General features: G+C 36.5%; 1 protein-coding gene across 10 annotated transcripts in view; it reads right to left on the reverse strand.

The window, feature by feature from the left end:
* Positions 1 to 19,018, reverse strand: part of SLC4A10 (solute carrier family 4 member 10) — a 168,383-nt gene that overhangs the window by 91,478 nt on the left and 57,887 nt on the right. For 7 of the 10 annotated variants that reach the window (XM_039710159.1, XM_039710070.1, XM_039709994.1 and 4 more), the window contains exon 2: positions 322 to 403. In XM_039710159.1, coding sequence (XP_039566093.1) covers positions 322 to 403 — 82 coding nt within the window. Of the gene's footprint in view, positions 1 to 321; positions 404 to 3,123; positions 3,314 to 19,018 lie in introns of all 10 variants that reach the window. The other 3 variants (XM_039710399.1, XM_039710317.1, XM_039710234.1) reach the window with 1 other exon arrangement.

The following is a 19,018-nucleotide window of genomic DNA, read 5'->3' on the forward strand; positions in this document are numbered from 1 at the left end:
TGTAGAAGCCTTTATAAGTACTAAATCAGCAGTCCTGCTTGCAATTGCACACTTGAAAGCTTAAAAGACTTATATAAAGTCACACATGCATATTCACAGGACTTGACCATAGATCACCAAAAACTAGCAAACTCCTTCCACCATCATCTGTTTCTGGATACTGCTGTGAGAGAAAACAGTATTTCTTTTTTTAAAATAAATGACAATATTCTGCTCTCTTGTCTCTTTGCATCCCTGCTCAAATCAATAAGTTTACACATTGGAATTACATTTCAGTACTTTCAGAAGAAAGACACAAAGCACAGAAAAATCATCCCTCACCTTCTAGATCTTCCTTTTCAAAATGTGTCTTGAGAATGGAGCGAGTTCCACCTCTATCCACAACAGCCTCTTCATCATTTCTCTACAAAACAGAAAAAAAGACAGATAAGCTACTTTTCATTTGGAAAATATTGGCAAGATTTACAGTACTATAAAACAAAGATGTTTTTAATATTTTAACTTTTCAAACTCAAGAACAAAAAGAGGTATAAGAATTTAATTTTACTTATTGAATCTATTTCTTTTCTATCAGTTTTTATTGAGGTATGATTACAGCTAACTTTGACATGCAAAACTTCTGGTAAAACCTGCAAGATGATGAGTAAACATGGGTTACTGGAAATCTGGAAAAACATGAGCCAGTAGGACAATGAAAGAGATGAGAGAAGAAATGTCTGATCAAGGTAGCTTTATTCTCGTGCACCTTAAGAAAGGGGTTGCACATGTATTTTTGCCTTTAGACCAGGATCTTGAGCTACATGCAAAATTCCCTAACTAGTACTACTAAGATTTCTTACACTTCAGCAAAGCTGGACAATAGCACTCAGTGACAATATGGTAAGAAATAAAACTAACACCATGAAAACAACTGGCTTCACTTACTGGTGAATTGCAAAGCCTTTGCTTTTATTTATAAACACCAAGCAGAATTTGGTATAAAGGCAGGCAGCATACATTAACAGCAGAAAACAAAGCTATTCTTCCTCAGGAACAAAGATTTCATGTTTCATTTTATCCTGTAGTCATACCTGCATTTTAACTGTACCCTCTACTGTACTGTAAAAGTAGTACGTGATTAATTAGAGTATTGTACTCAGGCTAGGTAAGGTACAGAAATTACTGATTTTGTAATTTCTGACATGAAGAAAAAAAACCCAACTCATTTCCCTTAAGAGAAAAATATTCTAGGCATTCAACAACAAGACACAAGATGCTGTGCTAAAGTGAGTATTTGATTCACTACGAGTTTGACATCACTTGTGAAAAAATCCAGCCACTAAATACAGTCTATATTTCACAACATGAAAGAGTGATTTCCATTAAATTATTATGAAAAATGATGCATTATACAAAAGTACCAATTAATATATTTACTTGTCATTAGTAGAGGGGTTTTAGCAAGTGATATTAGAACTAGAACAACTTGATTTCAATACATAAAACTGGTATCTTAATGCCAGTCTGAAGCAAAGGGATAAAAATACCAGTGTTGCATCATAAATATACATCTATATATAGAATGCAATGGAATATAATGAGAAATGAAAGTCTTTGAGCACCTCTCCTTAAATATCAGATGCCCCAGGCAAAAAGATTTACTTATATAGCTGGATGTGGTGCATTCTGGATGTGAGTTTTTGTTTCAGGCTCCTTTCTTTTTTAAAAATAGCTGTCATGCTGTAGCTATCTTACATAGAAAAATCATACAAATGTGTCAGCACCAAGCATCTGGGCTGTTAAAGAAAGAAAGACCAAGTGTTAAAATGTCTTTATTAGAGCTTTCCCATAGATAATAGTATATAACTAAAACATGACAACAAGAAATAGGCTTCTATTGAAACTGTTTTGTCTTATAATAATTTAGAATCAGCTAATAACCCATTAAGATGTACCAGGAAAGTATAATTTCATACAAACCATTCGATCATTTTACTAAAATGAATTCATTATTTTAAAACACTTAGACATAACAATGCCATGCCCCTGGGTGAGTAATTAGGCAGGATGTCAAAGTCCAAGTATTAGAGCCATATCATAAATAATGCTATCCTAGCATAAGACGTTCACATCAGAAAGGAAGCAATGTTAAGGAGAATTTATGGTGGGGAAAATACTAAATTGCTGGGCAGTTTAAAGCCTTTACAAATAATCTAAGTAAATTAAATACAAATTAATTCATTAATATTTATCAAAATATGCTCATACACTTTGACTTCTCCTTTCCCATGTGTTCAATTTTCAGTTTCTGGCAGACTTTTACTTCTCTGCCTCCTCTTCCTGTAATGTCACAGCAAGTCTCAGCCTTGCCTCATTCTCAGAAGTGGGTTTATTCCATTAATATTACAGGGAAAAACAGCTTAATTGGGAGTGCTGTGTTGTTAGCAATTCACTTGTCAAACTCTGAGCAAAGTCCAATTAAACAGGCCTGGCACTGAACACACTGACTTCCCAGGGAGCAGCATAAAAGCCACCTCACATTTACCAGCACAAGAGTTGTACTGCATTTACTCTAGAAGTAATTTCTGACTCCTGTACTGCCCCTTGGAGGAGGGGAGAGGTGAGACAAAGGTTCACTTGCAGTTTAGTGCTTAAACTCATTGGGCGGTGAGGACTATTGCAATACAAATAAAAACAGATCCCACTCCACTTTCCCCTGGATTAATAGAGATGGGAAACCTAATTTCAATTAGTAATGCTCTGATTTTTATTAGAATTCCAGGAAAATTACCAACTTATTATTTTTAAGTGCTGCAATAAATGAGTTTGAAACTGAAAGTTGGGCAAGACTAACCGTAATATAGTCATGGAAGACAGAATTCATGCCAACCAAACTCCACCAACATCCTCAAAGCCACGAATCTTGGGCCAGTCTGCAGCCTGGCCCATCAGTTTCAGAAGGTTCAGAATAAGGCATGAAAACTAAACGCTCTTCATTGCCATGCCACATTGTGTCAGAATTCTACCCCTTCTTCCTTTTACACCATTTGAAGATGATGAGGGTACAAATCTGCAAGGGCTGGAGTGGTGAAACCATACAGATACACTGCAGCAGTCTGCAAACAAATGTGTGGACACACTGACCATGTGCAAGTCCTTGGAACTGTCCATTACTGCAATGAGTTGCTTGCTGAGTCCAGTGAACACTGTGGTCTACTGCTTAAAGCATGGGAGAGGGATCCAGGAAGTCCCCGAGCGCTAGTCCTGGATCTGCCACTGACTCGCTGTGTGGCCTTGGAAAAGTCACTTAATCTCTGTGCCTCAGCTTCCCCATCTGTAAAATAGGGATAATAATACTTACTCATCTACCTTCCTCACTGGGCTGCTCTGTGCCAAAATAAATTTTCACACAGCATTTCAGAGCTGTAAGGCATTAAAGAAGTGCCAAGTCATTCAATTTAAGAAATTTTACCCATGTGAATAGATAATGCTAGGAAATAAGAAATTGACAAAAACCATTAAGGCATAAACTTTCTCCTTTTTTACATCAAACCAATGTATATTAATACCTTGCAATAATTTTACATTGCACAACTTCAATAAAAACACACAAGAATAAATTTAGGAGGTTTTTTTCTGCCAGCCTAAGAGCAATGCTGGAGAAGTCAGTGGAATTACAGTTCACTGAAGCTATAATCAGAGTGTAATAAACTTTTCATAAACAATATAACATTTCTTCACTCTCTTTTTCATAATATTTGTTAATATTTTATGGTTTTATATAGTCATCACACAATAGTTGATCTAAAGTTTATTCCCCTACAGCAATAAAATATCAGCACACAGTAAAAGAAATAACATGTCTGAGATAAAATAGCAAGAAAAAGCCAAAGGTTTTTACATGGAAACCACAAGCTTCTCAGAGAGTAAGGCCTGGCAACTCTACTCAGTCCATTATTTTTTTCACGTCTCATGTTTTCCAAATGAGTGCTGGAATGGCCTTCAACCTGCAGCAGCAGCAGATGCACATATTTCACAGAAAACATCTATTTAATGAAAGTCTTATAAATACAGTTGCTACTATATTTGTCTCTATATACTAGAAGTTCAAACACAGTGGCAAGTACAGAGAAGCTGACAATAGAGTCATCTTCTGCATGCTTTACATTGCAACCACATTGCACTGAAAATATGTATTTGAAGTTTAACAAAATAAAAGGAAACAAACCACCTTCAAAGACATTACTTTTTGGTAAGTAATCACAAAGGAAGAAGGTCACCATGAGTTCTGGAGTATGGATTTGAAACCCTTAGATAAACAAGCTGCTTATCAGAGTATAAAGTGAGACTAAAGTTATTGCCAGGAATTTTAAGTGTATTGGTTAGAAGGAATAAAAAGGCCCATGACTTAGAAACCAAAACCAAATGCCTTAAGTGCCCTTTCCACCTATGTATTGATAAAGCTCAGCATCCAGGATATTCCAATAAATGTCAGAATATTCCAATAAAAAATGGCCTCCTGGAAAGTTGCCCGAAGTGACCCTCTTTAGCTATGATACAGCTCTAACTACAATTCATAACAGGTTGCAAAGAGGTTGGTCCTTAACCTGCCAACTCCCAGAACTGTGCACTGCCCTTTCACACCTCAGAACAACTCAGCTGATGAAAAAATACATTTTTAGAAAAGCTGAGAAGCATCATTTTATGACAGATGTATCTGTGTCTTTTTAGTTACTGTCTGTGCTTTCATCACATTGTAGATGACTGGGTGGAGAGAAAAAGGAAATCAACTACTTTCAAAGGTGGATCAGTACAAAGGCACGTGACAAACCTCTTTAAATATGTATGTGCTAACGTAGACACAGACTCTTGTAGAACTTCAGTACATTTCCAGATGATGGAATTAGGACATATTCCACATCTTCTGGATGACAACAAGGTAGACTGAAGTCCAGGTGATAATCTTTGAAGTTATCCATACAGGTATTATCTATTTAATTACAGATTAAATATCTATACGCATTTACTACAAGAGGAAAATCAATATATTCTCTTAAAAGACACTTGCATACATCATAAAAAGTACTTGGATACTGGGCAAACATTTACTGAAGGTCATCTGTTTATGAACTTTAGTTCATCACTACAGCAAATGAAATATTAGTATAACAATAAATATACATTAGGAAACAGAAAATTAGGATAACAAGGAAGTATTAAATACTTGCAAAGAGTATGTCTCACTTCTTTCCCTTGGTAGGTTCAGTGATCCACTAGTATGACATCTGTACCTAATATATTTTGAGCAGACAAGTCAAAATGGATAACAGAGAAGTGCTTATTTTACATGGAAAACTACAAATTTTTTTTAATCCTTCTTTTCTATCTAATTTTTTTCATACCTGGCTACTTTTATTTTCTGTCCTAGTATTTGTTCAGTGTTTTCAATAAACTGGATGATTGCTTCCCTTTGAAATACAATGCAAAAACCAGCTACAAAGAGTATTAATATTCCACCTTTTTTTCACAGCTTTTAAAACTCTCAGTTAAATCCTGTCCCTTTTCAATTACATTCTTAATATACTCACAGAATAAATCATATCAACATAACCATAAAGAACCTTTTTTCCAGCATCTTTCTTTCTGTAAAATATATAACAGAGCAGAAGCCATTTTGATTTTTCACACACTAGAAATTATGCATATGACACACCTGCTGACTCATAAGGAAAATAATCATGGTATTAATTGCTTTTCCATATAAGCCCCTTATTGATGATTAGACAACCTACATAATTCTGCAATGCCATCTGGAACTCAGGAACACCTGTCAGCATAAAACACGAAATACTGCTTTCCCATAAACAATAGAAAGCTGTAATTGTGCTGGTTTTGGCTGGGGTAGAGTTAACTTTCTGTACAGCAGCTGGTAGGGGGCTGTGTTTTGGGATTGTGCTGAACACAGGTTGATAATACAGAGATATTTTTTATTACTGATCAGGGCTTGCACTGATCCAGGACCCTTTCTGCTCCTTGTATGGCCACACTGGAGAGGGGCTGGGGGTGCCTGGGAGACACAGCTGGGACAGGGGACCCCAACTGACCAAAGGGACATTCCAGACCACATGACATCATGGTCAGCATATGCAGAGGGGAAAGAAGGAGGAAAAGGGGAGGACATCTGGAGCGCTGGTGTTTGTATTCCCAAGTCACCGTGACCTGTGATGGGGCCCTGCTCTCCTCGAGATGGCTGAACACCTGCCTGCCCACAGGAAGCGGGGAATGAACTCCTTGTTTTGTTTTGCTTGTGTGGGTGGCTTTTGCTTTCCCTATTAAACTGTATCTCAATTCATGAGTTCTCTCACTTTTACCCTTCTGGTTTTCTCCCCCATCCCACTGGTGTGGGAGTGAACAAGCAGCCGTGTGGGGCTTGGCTGCTGGCTGGGATTAAATCATGACAAACATGATTAAAAGATGTTCAATCTTAAAAGATGAAACCCTAACATGTTCCTTTCAGTTTATACCTATTATCATACAGTTAGTGGTAAAAAACTTGTGTATTTACCTTTCCAGCGGCCTGTAATGAAATACTAAACATTTTTGCAGACACCACACACACACAATTATCTTCTCAGTTCCAACAGTACTGTTTTGTGTTATATTCATTTTACAGAATCATTACACAGTATTTGTATTTTAAAGGTCATTTTGGTTGAGATCAGCTTAACATTTCAAAAAGATGGCATTACTAGAGATATGGAAAACGAAGTTACTTTAACTCAAGAGCTACCAAGTGCACATTGGAAATATTTTGCAAAGACAATTAACCTAAACGGCTAAAAAGCTGTTACACATAGATGCCTGCCTCCCTGTTGCAGGAGGAAAATCACTGCTGACTGCCATGTTCAGTCTTGTCCTTTAAACTGTCCTTGAGCAAACAGGCTCACACAAAACTGATTTAATGCACAATGTGTGTGCCCACAATTTAGAGGCTATAATTCTGTTCTCTTTCTGAACAAGCACACAGGATTTAAAAAAAAAAAAAAAAAAAAAAACAACCTTTTTTAATATTATCATGTTTAACTGCTTGTATTACATATAACCATATTTAGCAATCTTTTGAGGTGGAAAGTACAGTCAATTTTATCTTTCGGATGAAATATAATTGCTTTTCCATTCCACTAGCTACATTATATCATCTTTTTGCCCTCTATCTACCTATCAAAGAAGACCCATCAAAACACATTTATAATGCAATAAGTTCTGTTCTGTAAGGTCTGAAGGATCATTTTTTAAGTGTCCCTTTAATGGCACTGCTTTTGTGGCAGCTTTCTGGAATAATCACTACTGGTTAACATAAAGCACAGCCTTCCTTTTGGTCAGCTCTGCTCCACATAGCTCAGGCTACGCAACACAGTAAGAAGCAATTAGTTTTCATCCCAGATTTGCATCTTCCCCAGGGCTGCATATGCATAAAAGCATCCTTCTCTGTCTTCTTTTTTTTCCTCATTTCTATTTTTATAGCAAAAGCCAAGATAATGTTTAGCATGACTCAATAATGAAATGTCATGTTCTGCAATGCTGCTAAAAATTGCACTAATCAGCACTGGCTTCAAAGAACTGAATTGCTACTGGCCTGGGACTGAACACATATTTAATGTTATAATGCAATTTCTGTAACATGTAAGCATAAAGAATCATTTCAGACATTAACTCTAAGCACAAAGTATTGCTATAAATAAAACAAAACACAAGCAGAAAATAAACCAAAGCAGTTTTACACAGAATTAAATCTCAGTAATACTTGTAATTCCTGTGTTCATCTGCACTGAAGCATCCTGTATTTTATATATCGTTATGCACAATAGAGCAGCTATAAACTAACACATAAATGCTTCCTTCATATTTGATACAGAATTTTCTTTTTTAGAAAAGCCATTTTAGGCAGAAAAAATACATTCCTTCCATTTGCAAGGCAAACATGATACTCTCTTTATCTATTCTCTATACACCTATCCAACTGAAGACAACATTTCCATTTGAAAATATTAAACAAAAAATCAAGACAAAATAGGAACTTAGCTTGCTGCAATGGCCAAGCGCCCCACTTTGTCAGCCTAACAGGGTGGGGGAGTGGGGACAACTGCAACAGAACATGGACAAAAAACTTTCCCACTTAAAAACGTTTGATAAACTTGTTAGACCACTGGATATAATAATCAAATAATGAACTACTAAATTCTTTCTGGCTTCTGGTACCTGGTTTAAAGCACAATTAATTGCAACTGCTTACCATGTTTTGTATGTCTTGGAGTAAATTTATCACGACTGCCCAAGTGATGCAAACACCCTACAAAATCTGAACAAGGCACTTAGGCTATTGTGTTTCCTTGAATATTTTCAGTCACGTTCAGAGTCTCAAAACTTCTTCCTTTCCTTCTATTCTATCACTTCTGCCAGATTTGCAAACTAATCTTTATTCAATTGCTAGTTTGAGCCAGATGTCTGAATAAATAAAAGACAGAACTACTTGCTGCTATGTAAATGCAGAAGTAGGGTAACATCTTTATGACTGAGACTTTATTCTTTTTACTTCATATTTTTTACTACCCTCTAAAATACTTAGAAGTTTTAGAGAGAAGAAGTTATTTTCTCCTCTGTGGTCATTATTTCAATGTCTTATGTCATTCTAATGCAGTGCCATTAGCTGAAATCCTCTTTTCTCACTTCATAGCAATGGCAATGTCAGCTATGTCAGCTACAGAGAAGTCTAACAGCAAGAAGATGGATGTGAAGACTTTATCCAAAGCCCAAATGAGATTTAATTTTAGCTTGTCTGGCCTCTCTCTTGTCCCAGTGCCAGGTGAGGACAGACCCAGCATAACAGCCCTATTTAGGTGTAGTTAGAAGCTGAGCATGCAGACTTTAGCCCACTATGCATTTCAATTTTAGCTGCTGGGCAGCAAAGCGGGGAAAAGTATGTAATTGCTAGTTTCTTAATCAGCAGTAAGTTTTAACTTGGATACACTTCCCATCTTAAGGGGTCTCCTTTCAGACTCAGAAATTATGACATGTTTTCAGATTTCTTTACCTCAAAATGGGGTCAGGGAGAGGAATCATAGAAGAGAGTCTTCTTGAAGCAGCTACTCACATAGAAATAGCAAGTCAAAGAAGAAAAAGGGTCATGACCAACTTTTAAGAACCTATTTTGACAACTACAACATAGGAGAGAGGAGTTTTTGTCTTCCTTTACAGCCAGCCACAAAAATTGTTTGGCAACTGCATCTTTTAGATGCAAATAGATGCCAACCACATTTCAAAACCACCTTTCTTGATATTATAAGCCAGCAAGATCAATAATAAACTAAATCGCTCTCTCTGAAACACCAATATAATGTTCAGCAATTCTTCTGCTTCTCAAACCACTTTCAATTCTATTTGACAAACACTTTCTTCAAACACAATACAAGGATTAGTGAAGGCAGCAGGAAGGTTTCTCATGCTGACCTTCTACAGAATTATGCCAACACTAGTGATACCGTTTCCCTTCTAGCAGTGGAGGTAGCCTGGCTGGACCAAATCCATCTGAAGTGTTAAAAAATTGTATGGCCATTTTGTTAATTCATTTTCAGGAAAAAAACATCCATTACTATAAAATTTCCTGTTACAAGCCTGAAGATCAAATCAGATTCCTTGTGATCCTTCAGAGCTGACTTCTATATGACCTACTGTGATCCAGAAGAGAAAAGAAGATTGTGTTTGGTTTGTTTGGCTTTTTTTTACGCTGAAATTAGTAAATAGTTTCCTTGAATAAAACTAACATATATTCCTGATCAAATTCAACTGTAGGGTTTAGTCTAAAGAGTCCCCAGGTAATCTATATTTTCAGGGACTAACTTCAGCAGAAAATCTAGATCTGATGACCCAGCATTTCTGCTCTCCAAAGATTTAGGTTGATCTGTGTGAATTTGTTGTCATGAGTGATTTTTTTATCAAGGCAACTGTAATTGATGTGACTGAAAAACACAAATCTGTATCACTGAGAAATATTCTCCTACATGCAAATGAAAAGCTACCACCATGGAAATGAGGAGACCTTTTGCACTGTCAATAGAGTCAGAGCATAAGGAGAAACTCTTCATCTCACAGTTAAACAATGATATTTTGATTATGTTTGCTTTCCCTCTTATTCTATTGCAGATCATCAGTAAGCCATGGTGACCAGGAAGGGCAATCCTAGAGAAAAGAGTTAGGAGCCCCTTGTTCACAAGAAGATTTAAAAAAATAATTAAATCCTCCAAGCCATTTACAACACTATCAGCTATCTGAAATCTCAGGTGGTCTAGTTAATTCACACAGGCATTCAGAAAAGCAGGAAACAGTACAGAAGCAGTGAGGACAGGGAAGGGAAAGGCAGAAAAGAAATAAGTGAGATAATGAAATTGATAATGTATTCTCAGAAATAACAGGACAAATTAACAGATTTCAAATGTCAAGTCACTTGTGCATCCTTTTTGTCCTGGCAATGAAACACTGCACTGCAAAGAAAATTTTCATATTGAAGAGTCATTCAAAATATATTGGGAAAATGATCATGACAGTGGATTAGATAAGGAGGGATTTGTATAGCTTACAACTTTAGACAGCACAACATAAACAGTCAGGAATCTGAAATGTGCTGCCAAAGAAAAATATTAATTAAGTAGCAGTTGAACTGGTCTTCCTACCTCTCAGATGTAAGAATTAAACTTGTACACATTGCCCACCAATGTGTAAGCTTTAAAGTCATCAATTCCATGAGATGGACAACAACATCTTGTTGTCCTAGACTAGTCAAGACACTTGAAAATAAAAACAAGCTAAAAGTTAAAAACAAGTTATATAACTTTAATAGTGTGGTTCATATTGAAATTACAGAATGCAACTCTTGGGAAAAAAAAGGGACAAGTATTACTATGGAGTAGAAAATAGGTATGAACATGGGCAGTACATCTTTCGTCAGTGCTTCTACATGAAAATGTTTTATTTTTAGAAAATACTATTATTTTAAATTTTCTCATAATGTCACTTAATTGACAGACCCATATGCAAATACAGAGAATGGCAAGGAAGGACACAACGGTGTCCATCGGACAGAGCTTTGAAGGGTATTTATCTAAATGACCCCAGTGGTCAGTACTTTAGGAAAACAGCAGAAATTACTAGATATCAAGTTTTACTGGCATATCACAGGTAATGAAATTTTTTAGTTACATATCATTACTTCTATCTCACTGTACTGCTCTAAAGTGAAAATGGTTACAAGCATGAGGACAAAAAATAATATCCAACACATACCCTTCATACCCTTCCTTGTCAAGATAACACCATCTCCTATTATTAAAGAATGGATTCTTTTGTGGTGAACACAAAAGGAAAATTCTTCTAATTTAAACATGCCACAAGCTATTTGGATCAATCTTTGATTTACTACAAGTTGTACCAGGCTTATCAAATAATCATTAAGGTTGCAAAAGACCTCCAAGATCATCAAGTCCAACTTTGGCCTAATACCACCATACCCACTTACCCATACACAAAGCTTTTGAACACTCACTCATTTTTAGAACACTTCCAAGAACAGTAACTCCATTACTTCCCTGAGGAATCTGTTTCAGTATTAAACACTCTTTCAGACTTAGTGGAACAGGTGCTTCCTCTCCAAGCCCAATCTTAATGTAGGTATTAAAAAGTAATAATAACCTGTGGATCTGCACTTATACAAGGATTCTTCCTCAGATCTGCAAGTTCTGCCTACTTTTGCTTTGACTAGCATTGTTATTAAATAAGTATGTGTATGCATATGTGGAGAAATAAAAACAATGTCTATAGGCTCCATTGATATACATGCTGCAAATACCTGCATGATGTGCTTGTCAAAAAATTACTTAATTTATAAATCAATGATCACATCACTTAAAGGAGGTATAATCGCTTCCGGGAATACAAACAATAAATAGCCATGAGTTAAGGGTACTTAGCAACATAAGTGTAATAAGATGAACACAACTAGCACATCTGCCAAGTTATTAACAGGTTATAATTCACTTTATAGACTACAGAAAGAGTTTTGATGAGGATCTTCAAAGACTGGATGCCATAAAAGAAAGTTCACTAATGACTATAACATGAATAGCAATTGGGAAATCAAAATTGATACTATACTGCAAGTAGAGCTAACACAAGATTCAACCTTGTGGTAAAATCTCACTCTTGGAAGGGAAAGGACAAGGCAAGTTGAAAAGCTGTTAAAAGAAAGACAAGAAGATGTATCGTATTTGTATTTGAGAAGATGAGCAAATAGACCTTAAATAGCAAGTGATGTAGGCAGAAGAAGATAAGCAAAGATGATATTAACACCAGTAATCAAGTGAAGGAAAGCTGTAAGTATTAACGTCAGCCAGACAGATGAGATCATAACAGTCACAGTGCTGAGGTGAGCCAGACCTCAATGATTTATGGCTACATGACCAAAGAGGAACTGTCAGCTTTCAGAGCCACACAGAGCAAAAAGTGCACATCAGGAAAGAAAAGGAAAGAAAATTCAAGATTATTTCTGACATGATTACATTCAGCTGATCACTGAAGACCAAGCAAATTTTCTGAGCTAAGCAGGGTTTAATTGGACTGGGGAAAAATAATTTAAAAAAAAAGCAGTGGTGCCTTCATAAAGGTTATGCTCATGGCTAAATTATCTGAAGTAAGGTGTGGAGGAGGATGCAAAGCTGAGGATGGATTCCTGAGAGATCAAAACATACACCTACATACAGAAAGAGAAGGGGGAGTGGAAGACCCACCCAATAAAAAACTGAGTCTGTAAAGTGAAACAATCAACAAGGACAAAATGACAAATGTCTAAGAACAACAAAATTTAGTGAAGACTATAACATAGCATCACAGAGAGATGACAGATGGAGTGGAGGAGAATAAAGGATTAGACTGGAATTCCTCCAGGAAGAAGTCAAGTGGAACATTAGTGACATAAATTTCAGTGTAAAAGACAGAAACCAGAAGTAAGCAGTTCTAGAAAGGCATTAGAAGTCAAGAAGTTAAGACAAGTGTACAAAGCATATGAATGGGGAGAGTGGGGAGTGGGAGAAGATGAAGAAGGTCAAAGGTTAGGACATTAATCTAGTGAATAGAAACTTCTGAAGTAGAGTGTTGGCTTGTGCTGAGTTCTTTTTTTTAATATGAAGAGACTCAGACATACTTCTTGTGTAAGGGAAGGAACTCAAGGAGAGAAGCAAAATTTTTTTTTAAAAGTCAGAATATGGATAGGAACAGGGAAAAGTTAATTGGAACAGGTTCAAAGACTACAAACAAAAAATTCTGTTTCAGTAAACAAAAAGGAAGCTTGAATTTTAACCTTTGTTAGTTTTAAGAAATTCACATGGAGAGATGGGGTAAGAGATTAATTAAATGGAGGGCTGTATGACTAATAGAAAATACAGAACAGGCAAAACTGCAAGCAAAAATATTCATAACAGATGACAGAAATCCCAGAGATTAAGAAATACGGAAAGTCAGCAGAATCAGAAGATTTTCACCAGAGATAGTCAGCAGTATCTCTGAGGCGTTGCAGATGGCATTAGGAACTGAGAAAATGGATACTGGGAGTCCGCCAGGACCATGAATGTCAGAAGGGTTTGGAACTGTATGAGAAGAACAAAAAATAGTGCCTAAAGGGAACGGATAAGCTGATAGAAGAAAGTAAAGAGGAATAAAGGAAACCAAAATAATCAACATCAACGAAACAGAAGTTTTACAAAGTCTCATTCCAAGAGAGAGAGGACAAAAATCTTTTTAAAGTTCCAGCAGTTACCACAGAAAAGGCACTTGGATAACACAGTGCAGGGAGAAGACCAACTCAAGCGTGTAGCTGATTTGGCACATGGTATATAGTTCAAATGAGAAACAGTACCAGGGCAGCTACAGAGTTGGATGGTTATCCACATAGAGACTGAAAGGTGCAAAATTATGAATGGAAGAAAGTTGGAAGTCAAAGTCAGACAGAGATGGGAAGAGGTATAGTTGTATGCATGTACACCATAAAAATATTGGAAAGACAGGCAGAAGGAAATTCTATTGCTAAATAAATAAATAATAAATAGGAGCAGGAAGAACTCAGAACAGCACAGAAGTACCTAATTCTTTGACCCAAATTCAGAGCAGATAATGTTTTAGGTAACAATCTCCACAGAAAGGACCACAGATGAGGCAGTGTTAATAAACAAGGGAAAAAATCTCTGTGGGCTGGAGCGAATGGCAGGATGTAGAAAGAAAACATCTAGATTCTTTGAGATCAGTAACGTTCTAGAAATGTCAAGAAAATTAAAACAATACCAAATAATAGAGAAGATAAAGAGTTTTGCACTCAAAGAAACAAGGGAGTTACAGGAATTTCGCAAGCTGAACAAGCTGCAGATGGAATTTAACGGAAGAAGGGAAGGACATTACACCAAAGTGTAATCCAGACATAGGTTAGTATAAGAGCATGAAAAGCATCTGAAAACACAGAGATAAACTGGCACCAACAAAGTAATCAAAAATCTCAAGAGAAAGGAAACAGCACCATACTAATTGTTGCTTTTTCATATATCCTGAAACTTCTGTTATCTGAAGCTGTTACACACACACTCTCTGACATACATTACTTGTTTTAAGAAACAACATGGTGATTTCAAATGCTAGTTGATAAGGATGATTTGCTGTGACATAGTTACACTAAGAAAGATTTAATCCCCTGAAGCTTATACTGCATGCTAAGTCCATATAAGCGGTACTGGTCAAAGCATTTTATACTTGTATGCTCTGTAACAACACTAAAAGTTCATGCCAATGTACACTAATAAATCTTTTGTAATGTGGAACTGGACTAATCTGAGTCCTATTCTCACAGGAATTTTAATCACATTTATGGAACATTTGCCAGAATTGTATAGTGATTGCTTAACTCTTCTCCAGATATAGTACATAAGGGAGTAAATAACATCACTGGTTCTTATGCATCCTTGGACATACAGATGCTGGGGTTCTTGCAGAGGAATGTTAAAGGTATTCTTAAGGTTTTCTGTTTTGTTATTTTAAGCTTATTTATTCTTTTCCAGCTGAACATCACAGCTTGTATATGTGATACATAACTTTAACAATGATCATGTTCAAGTAGACTTCTGAAGGCAAATGACTAAACAGAATAAGGCCAGCTAATGTATTTTAAACCAGACATATCCCAGAAAGCTGCACAGGGCTTTTGGTCCCCAAATCTGTAATCAGATCTGCTATACAGGAAACACAGATTTCAACTAACACATTAAATAAGAGTTGATTCATCTAAAGAGAAAAAAAAAAGGAAAAAAAAGTTAATTTAAAATCACTCCTTTGCTGTGACTCTGATATGCTATTATAGTCACAAGTATGTACACTTGAAAAACAAAGAGGCACCCACATTTAAAAACAGAAATACGGGATCATTGTATTTTCTTTGAAACATTAATGTTCTAGGATAATTTCATCTGCCGATATAAATATGGCAGAATACAAAACTCTAGGAAGTAGGATTGTATCCCATGAGAATACAAATCCATTTACAAGTGGCAGAAGTCTCAGTAGATGGAAACATAACACTCAAAGGCGTTACTCTTCAAAAGGTGTATGAAATCCTTGCACAACTCTACGTAGTCAATGGGAGCTAGATGAAATTCCAGATAAAAATTATCTTTAAATACATTGCCATGGACTGCAAGAGCACACTTTAAATATAACAAGACCTTTCCTCTTCTTAGAATGAGCGTATTTTAAACGGGCACAGTGCAGAGAAAAATTCTGTGAGAGAGGAGAAGCAACAACAGGAACTCAGAAGAACAGAACTGGTATCTCCCTTGAATCTTTGATTACCCTTCAAACAAAGAAGGCCCAAAGCTTTTGTAAGACCACTAAAGACTGAAATGGCTTCTCCATGTACATTCTACATTTAAACTGAAGGATTTTTTTGTAGAGGAATAAAAGAAGATAACCAAAAAAAGCAAATGTCCCCACTTCCCCCTTTAGCAGTGGATTTGACGTGCACAGGGCACTCTGGAAGCATGATCATCCAACCTCACAAGCATTGAAACAGCAAATTTAGCTTAACTATCACTCTATCTGTGCCCATTTACTATTTATCTGCTAAAAAGAGTATTGGGGGGGAGAAGAGGGGAGTAGCAAGAGACTACTAATTAATTACTAAGTAATAGATGAGAAATTCTCCTTTTCAACAGCAAAGGATCAAGTCAATAAATCTTATGCATAGTTCTATTAACAGATACTGCTATGATTTTCTTGAAAATTTTATTCATTATTATTCTCATTCTTGTTCATTTTCTATCATCCTGAATCACTAAATAATGCTTATGGCAAAATCATGGCAAAATATTAGCAAAGATGTGATGGTGGTTTTAATCCATCAATGACAAAAACTGAAATTCTATGTAATAATATTGCCTTGTATTTGAAGTGTCTAGTTTCAAACACTTCCTGAATGCTCCTACTTGCTCAGTTTTCTTCTTACTCTTATGCTGGTTTATATTTCTAGCCAGCCTAGAGGCACTATCAAACTTGCATATCCTTCCAACAGAATATATTTTAGTCAAAAAAAGGCTGCTTATAATACCAAATTCTACAGGTGAAACACACCATCCTTATTTGAAATCTCCCTTCAGACCTTTGAACTGGAAACCTGCTGTTCTCTGACAAGTGTGGTGCTGTCCCTCTGTGCTCTGCTAGATCAGTGTATGTGCCTGCCCAAATGGCAGACTGCAAACCAAGAGAGGAAGACATTTGCTGATGAACGTGCTGGGAAGGCAGGAACATCCATTATGGGAACAGCATCGGCTCCAAGGCTTAACCAATTTACATTACAGGATCCCTGCTGCCCAGCTCTGTATGGAAGAAGCTGCAAAAAGTGTCCAAAGCAAAAGAGCCTAAATCTTGTTTGCTGTGAGTTGAACAAACAGAATAAGAGATTCTTCAGTTTTCCTGGAAGAGAAAGGTGCCATTCTTTACATTCCTACATTAAATCAGAGAACTACAGGTGTGTACAGTGTAGCCAAGCAAAGACAGGAAAATTAAATGGAAATTAAAGTAAAAATTGATAATGACCCTTCTATGAACATGAAAGGGGGCCCATGAGGGAAATAAAGTCTAAGCAATTACCAGGAAAATTTGTTTATAGCTGATGATACAGACATTATTTAAAACATATATTTAATTCTTGTCTCTGCAATTGCAAATGATACTAAAAAGGAAACAACAGTTCTTATCTGCTGGAGGCAAGAAAAGAACTCAGAGATGTCTCACTTCTGTGCTGAGGTTTCTGTTGCTGTAGATGTTCAGGACACAAGGCAGTGCTAGTAACTACTTTTGACAGCACAAATTACATCTTTTACTGACATCCATGGCAAATATGCATGTTTGCATTAGAAGTTAAATGGCTGAGAAATTTCAGCACATCTGCACCCTAGAAACTAGAAAATCACTCAGGAAAGAGGAGGAGGGGAGCAGAAGGCAGACTGGGCAATAACAAAACCCAGTGAGTCACTGTGAGACATTCACTGAGCAGCAATGAGAAATTCACTCATGACTACGTGCAGAAGGACTGGTGACAGAACACTGAGATCCAGCAGAGGATCCAGTCTGCCGAAGGCAACAAAGCAACCAAGTTCCCAGAGAAAGAGGTCTTCAGCTCCTTCTGGAAGACAGGAATGCCAACACAGCTTTTCATTTCCATATGTTTCACATTTCATATGTCAGGTAAACTTCACTGGCAGTGTCCAGCCACTGCCATTAAATCCTCTGCCCAGGCAATCTAAGATGTCATATTTTTGACATATACAACCACCTTAACTGATAGTCTAAAGATAAGATCAAGCCACAGTTATCAGACACTGAGCTTCATCCTTAGTAGTCCTCACAGAGCTAGGTCTACACTTGTCGTGTGGAATCTAAGCACCCACCAATAATCTTCAGCAGCACATAAAACACAATTAAAAAAAATCACTGTATTACTATCACTGCTATGAAATTATCATGTGGTTTTCATATGTATTAGATCAGTGAACTCCATTACAAATGTTACCTGGCAGACAACACTAAGGTAACACCAACCAATCTCAACTTTCTTATATACTAAAAGTTGTTTGATCTTAAATTACAAGTTCTGATGTGCACAACCACTGCTTAAGACACACATACTTACTTGTATGGAGTCTAAAATTCTTTATTCACCAAAATGGACTAGAAAAGTTAGAAAACAATGGGGAGGAAAAAAAGGAAAGAGAAGGATTGCTATTTTTCAAGTTTAAAGTATTTCAGATAACCTTAGCAGGAAAAAAGAACATAAACACTTAAATATCCTTTTAAAATGAACTAAAATGTGAAATCAGCTGGTATAACTGACCTGCATGCTTACCTCTCAGACAGAAACTCACCTAAAGCACAGTTCATCCGCTCATATCATAAATTTGCTGTCAGGTCTCCACCACACTAATTCCTGTCTCCAAAACAGAACTATACACCTGAATGGTCTTGCACAACTGGAGCTCCCCTAATCAATAAAAGGATAAGATATTTCTCTCCTTTTCCACTTGCAGGATTCAGACATAAACATGACACCGCCTTTCCCAGAAAGCTCTAATCACAGGACTGGGACATAAAACTGATACTGCTTTGGCTAGAATACTTTTAATTGCGTTAAATGTGGATACAAACCATATGGGTATGATTCCTTGCATGTATTTTAATGACTCTGCGTGCCTGCATAAAATCTTTAATAAAGAAAATTTAAACAAGTGAACTCATTATGCTGGCAGGAGAGAAACGGATGGCTCTTAAATCATTGAAGGCTCCTATATAAATTTTTGTTTCATTTAAGCAGCTTGGGGGAACAGAGGGAAGCTATTATAAAAATGAGAAAAATTTTCTATACCTCAACACTCCCTCATGTCCCTTAATTCCTTTTTTTTTA

Source organism: Passer montanus, unplaced genomic scaffold (genome assembly GCF_014805655.1).
Source record: "Passer montanus isolate IOZ18808 unplaced genomic scaffold, ASM1480565v1 scaffold1, whole genome shotgun sequence".
NCBI lineage: Eukaryota > Metazoa > Chordata > Aves > Passeriformes > Passeridae > Passer > Passer montanus.